Below are 6,000 nucleotides of genomic sequence, written 5' to 3'. Positions count from 1 at the left end.
GGCTATACTGGCTAGCACTGACAAAATCAAAGAGACTAAAGTTCAGATCACATGAGAACATGCCAACTCTCTCCAGTAACTCGGCTCTGACCAGTTTGGATTGCCTTCTTGTTGAGATGGGTTAAAAATGGGATTTCAGAAGAGCAGTTACAATAATGATCACAATTGGTGGTCTTTGTTCCAAAATATTCCTTCAGTTCATTCAGAGTAACAGTTCTGATGTATTAAGATGATTATTTCTCACACCACATAATCAGTACACTGACCTGCTTAATTCCTACATTTCCACTTGTTCACCTCACTATCTAGCATTATGTCCACAGCTGTAGATCAGCAGAGAACTTCAGAAACAGCTGAAGCTCTTACACCTTTACACATGCATTCACCTATCTCACCAGCACTCAACTGCCAATTATGTTTTCGTACCACTTTACAAAGCAACAACACACAGTACAGAGTGGGTAATGTACATACAACTTTCTCTGGCAGGTTGTTCAGTTAACTACTTTGCTAAGTGTTAAACTAAAGTCCTGTAATATGAATAAGGAGCAACACAGATTTAAGCCTTTTGCCTTCTAATTCTGTTCTTACCCAGTCAGTTTATCTTCACTGACATTATGCCAGCTCCTCCCAGAATTACACTTGAAGTCCACAGGCAGTCCTAGATTTATTTTTTTTAAAAAAAAAACATAGACCAGTCAATACACAATTTCATGCCTCTTGCGTAAAGAGCATTACTCGTGATACAAAAAGGATAGAATTTTTTCAAGACAACTTTCAGAGAATTTCCTCACCTGGTGAAGTATGTAAAGTATGACCAATGTAAATGACACAAAGGCTCAGAGGCAACTGGGGACAATGAAATTTCATTATAGAACATAAAATGGCTTGTAACTGCAGTGCACGCCACTTGCCCATTACTGAAAAGGTTCATTAATTCTTTAAAGGGGCTTTTCAGACACGCACTCTGACTCTGGGAAGGAAAGAGAAATCTTTTAAAGCTTATAAGCTAGACTGATGGCACAGAAAGGAATAGCAGAAGCCCCATATAAGAGCAGCAAACTGCATTTTCATTACTCTTCAGATGGAAAAGTTTGTTTACTTGTTAACTAGAAGATGAAGACTTTAGCTGCAGACTGTTACAGAAGGCAGGAGTACGCCCAATTAAGAAACCTAAGAGATGACCTTGCATGAAAGGATAAAGGCAACAATACTGTTGCTATGTTCGGTACTAGTGTACTAGGACACTCTCTTCCCCTCCCACTTCAAGAAACAGTTCTAGCAATGACATCTTTCAGTCACCAAGACTATACAACCATGGTTCTGCTTCCAGCCTCTAGCATTCACTCAACAGAGCAAACAGCTCATACCCTGATATAATCAACAAATGCAAGTGAAGAGGCTGATGTAATGTTGCTTAAACTTGTCTTTCCCTGTTAGTCTGTGAAGACTGTCTTCAGACAGGGGTCCTCAAACTTCTTAACCAGGGGGCCGGCGCACGGATGCAGTGGCAGGCAGTCATCTGCGGCTGCTTCATTTCCCCCCCCAACCCCCGGCAGGGGGTTCTGTAAATACCGGGGGCCGGACTGAGGGCTCTGGGGGGCCGTATCCAGCCCGCAGGCCGTAGTTTGAGGACCCCTGTCCTAAGAGGACCTCTCACAAACTGGCTACCTCTAATTTGCCCTCAACATAAAATAAACAAACCAAAAAAACCTTGAAAACCTTAACTGCCCTTAGCAATACTGTGCAACCCATTTAGTTGTCAAGCAACAGATGGGCAAAAACTTGTACAAGGTCTTGAAGACAAGAGTGCCTGACATATAGTATATATGATTAATTATCTGATTTCAAATACCTTGATTCCTACCTTTTTTCCCCCTTTTGGAGGAAAAAGGTTTTGCTGATTATCTATTTCCAGATACTATAGAACCACTCTCCCATGAGCTGACACTGAGTGGCTGGCAGCATGAAGTCTGTTGAAGCAACAGCAGGCAGCAATTATCTGGTCTGATGAGTTCAGCATTCCAGCTTTTCTGCTCCAGAATGCAGGATTAAAAATCTTGTATTTCAGTAACAAGCAAAACAACCTTAGTCAACATCATGTTGCCTGAAAGCAAGCCCCCTCCCAAACCAGTGCAAAACACTGTACTAACTTCATTTGTGTCCATAACCTGTTTAAAGGCTGGGAAAACTAGTCTAGACATCTTTCCCTGTGAAAAAATCTAGCATGTATAATAAGCTGGTTCAGTGACATACTTGGTATGGAATGCATGTTAGTTTATGCAATATAAGTGTCCTAATTACACTGATGCACTCAGAAATTGATTTTTATTTATTCTTCGATTTAATACTAAGCATCAGTTTTTCTTCACGACATCTTTCTTCTACTCCATCTGCCCTCTCTCTACTCTCTCCAAACATGGCAAGCTGGACATAAGTATTATTTGCAGAAAGAATATTACCTTCTCACATGTTGCTTGTCAGTTAAGAATCTGAAATTGTCAGCTTATGGGTATTACAGCATTGTCAAAGATACGCCGGTTTTACTTTTCCGTTCAGCTTCCAGAAAAACTGGTGAAGAAAATGGAGGTTAAGAGTTGACAAGAGATACCTGAACGCTCATCACTGGCAGATGTTTCCTTTGGCCAATTTCTAGAAAAGAACTGTCCAGCAGATCCCTCTTCACACATTGCATCTATGCAGTTCTGTGGATTGCTGTACTTCTGGAACACAGCCACACTGGAAGAAAAACTGAGGTTAAACAAGCATCTAGACTACAGACAGTCTGATCTCCTGGCAACTCTGCCTGAAAAGCCACTAATGTCACAATAAAACTACATATTTCTGATCAAATAATACCTGGTGAAACAGCAATGTTAAAGGCTATGAACCTGTGATTGAAGAGTGAAAACATGCTTCAAGCCATCCTAAATCGAGACATTCAAATAGTGGAAGGGTTTGTATATAAAAAAAAAAATTAAAAAAATCATTAAGGAAAACGTATCAGAGGAGACACAATCAATATATACCTTCTCTCCTTTCACATCTTCCCCAGAGATAGAAATTGGACACCACCCACTTCAAAATCCCTTTTATCTTTATAAGCAAACCCCAGTAAACCCCCAAAAGTTACATGAAAACCCATGTTTAGCTGGCATGTTTTTCACCAATGTATGTAGATCCATAGTGTACCAATAGGTAATTTCTTCCACATCTGTAAGCACTGGGCTGGGAGAGCCCCACCTGTATAGCTAAAAGCAGCAGCAGAGCTGAAACTGGACACACAGACCTGTGAAGAATACAAACGAGGCCCTAAGTTGCATATTGTTACTGCTTTGCTCAACGGGAAAAAGAAGAGAAAAACATCCTTCTTTCAATGACAGTTCAGTTACATAAGCTGCCCGTAGCAGCACTTAAGATACAACAATTTTATGATCATTTAACATTTCCAGTCAATGACTTACAGGGCAACACAGGACAGACATGTTGCTGGCAATTAGGAAGGCATTTAAAATTTGGAAAACTGGAATTTTGAAAGGTTCTTTCTGATGGACAGGAAGAGGAAGGGAGACATTCAATCAACACTTTTGTGACTTCACTTCAAAGAATTCCCCTACCAAACATTTCAGTCTCCAGATTTCCTGGAGGTTTAAATACAGAGAAAGAACCAAAGACAACAAATATAATGTACACCTAATCTTGCTCAGATGTATGTTACAACATAGCAAGCACAGAAAATTATTTTTTTTTTTTCAGAATAGCTTCTGCAATTACAAGTTGCACACCTTCATTTGTACTGGAGATATGTGAAATTGTAATAATTAGTGTAAAAATTTATGCTAGTAACCCTTAATTTCTCCACCATGATAGAACAGGATCCACACTAAAGGTGAGCTAACTTTCCACCAAAACAGAAAGCTACTTGCAAAGCCTTTTTGAGCACCAATGAGCACACAGAACTCCTACACATTAATTAATAATCTTTAACATATCAGTCCTCTCAGGCTATGGCGAGATTTGTGTGGCCAGCATGCTCAATCTCAGCTACACAGTTTTAAGTACCGACGATGCCACATGAAAAATGCACGCTGAAGACTCTTGAATTCTGTTGCCTTGGAAAGCAGCAATAGTGAACGACAAGCAGAGATGAGACAACCCTGTGTTAAGAGATGTCCTAAGAGTCTCCAATATCAACACTGTCCAAGATACAAAACTGCAGTGCAATTATGCCCTCTTCCATTATGAAAATGTCTGAAGTACCACCACACACTCAGATTCAGGAGCATGGATATCAGACAGGCCTAAAACAGATAATGCCACTAGCCACCTCCAGAGCTTAAATACTCATCTTTCACACAGGTTACGATGAGTAAGGAATAGGAGGTCAACTTACACTACAGTTAAAGTGACCCACTCAAAGGTGGAATTTTTCTCCCTTCCAAATCTTCGGAAGCATTAAAATTTATTCAGTCATGATGTTGTTATTTATACAGGTCTCCTCTACTCAAAGTTACCTTTGAACCTATTTATCTGGATTGAATGCATCTGAACTACACAAATACCAGTGTTAGACCATTTGCACTTCCAATAGGTTATAGTGTTGCACCTAAGCAGGCTCCACATCGCTACTTACATTTAGGCATTAAGAAACATGCTTATAATTCCGAAAACGCTTAACAAAACCATTTAATGAATGGAGTAACAATAACTAACTTATTTGCCCAAGGTCAAAAAAGTGGTAGAAGTAAAGCCAGTACTTTCAAATCTCCTGGCTCCCAGACTAATCCACACTTAACCTCACTTAATTATGAATTTATAAAAATACGACTTGCCTTTAAGTTCTCACCAAGGTGCAACAGCAGATCCCTAGAGACTCATCCTTCATGCTTTCTGTGTAGTGTGTGGAATCATGTCAGTTGAACTAATACACCATGATGGATCTTAAGGCATATCTCTGAAGGATATTACAAATACATATATATATATATGCAAATACATATATATATTGCAAAAGGATTTCTTCTGTAGTCTTAACCCAGGACTTCAAAATAAAGAGAAGCAGTCATATTCATGTTAGCTTTGTTAGTACAGAATAAAGTCAACTTTCTTCCCCATTTACTAGTGAAAACAAACGCTACGAAATGAGTTTTCTAGCACCGTTAAATATCTCAGTACTTTCAAAGCGTTCCTACTCTAGAGAGGCTGGGATCTGCACCAATATTCACCCATGTGACATCAACTAGTTTTTCCATCCCAGGACTCAATTTGTTGAGATCAATGACGTAGAAGTAACTAATGATGACATACACTGCCATCTTGTGTTACGGTTTAGAACTGAAAAAACGTGAAAAGGATTTCACACAAACACCAGCTTGAGCTATTTCAAGAGCTTTTTTCCCCTCCCCCACAGCCACTGTCCCACATGAGAAGCCTCTCCACTTTTACAAAACTAAGATCTAACTCAGGCTGCAACAGATGGAAGCCTTCATGATCCCAAGAAACAAAGTTCATTCTTCTCCACTAACTGATGCAGGCACTTTCAATCGTACACAGTTTTGCAGAGACGGTTTGTGCTAAGTGGCATAGATATTACCTTTTATGTTTGAGATGTTATTCCTCCAGCACAAGCAAATAAATGCACAGGCTACAGTACAGCATTGACAAAAAAGCAAGGCTAAGCTATTAATCCCTTTCTCAACCTGCATCTGAAGAAGAGTAATACAAGTTGTCCGATATACATCCCTGGACTATATTTTGAGAAGTACTGTGTCATTCTCTCCTCTACAAGATGAAACTGAGGGCTCTTACCTACAGTGGCTGGGTGTAAGCCGAGCAACTATATTCTGTGTCAGCAGCACACACTGGGGTAGGAGCTCCAGGACCAACAACAGGGATGTGAAGTTGTAAATATCTCAGTGGTCTGTAGGCAACCCAACTCTACTGCTAGATCTGGGCACCACAGAGCACATGAAAGCATTCATCCATTAAACCTCCTCAAGT

General features: G+C 40.0%; 1 protein-coding gene across 2 annotated transcripts in view; it reads right to left on the bottom strand.

Annotated features, from left to right (window-relative positions):
* Window positions 1-572: 572 nt before the first annotated feature.
* The window catches only part of FAM193A (family with sequence similarity 193 member A), a 90,390-nt gene continuing 84,962 nt past the window's right edge, over window positions 573-6,000 (bottom strand). For both annotated transcript variants that reach the window (XM_055795719.1, XM_055795718.1), the window contains 2 exons: window positions 2,612-2,739; window positions 573-661 (listed from right to left, as the gene is read on the bottom strand). In XM_055795719.1, the coding sequence (XP_055651694.1) occupies window positions 588-661; window positions 2,612-2,739 (202 nt within the window). In that variant the 3' untranslated portion in view covers window positions 573-587. The remainder of the gene's footprint in view (window positions 662-2,611; window positions 2,740-6,000) is intronic.

Source organism: Falco peregrinus, chromosome 2 (genome assembly GCF_023634155.1).
Source record: "Falco peregrinus isolate bFalPer1 chromosome 2, bFalPer1.pri, whole genome shotgun sequence".
Taxonomy (NCBI): domain Eukaryota; kingdom Metazoa; phylum Chordata; class Aves; order Falconiformes; family Falconidae; genus Falco; species Falco peregrinus.
The sequence above is the reverse complement of the archived record's forward strand: the minus strand, read 5'-3'. Positions and strand labels throughout refer to the sequence as shown.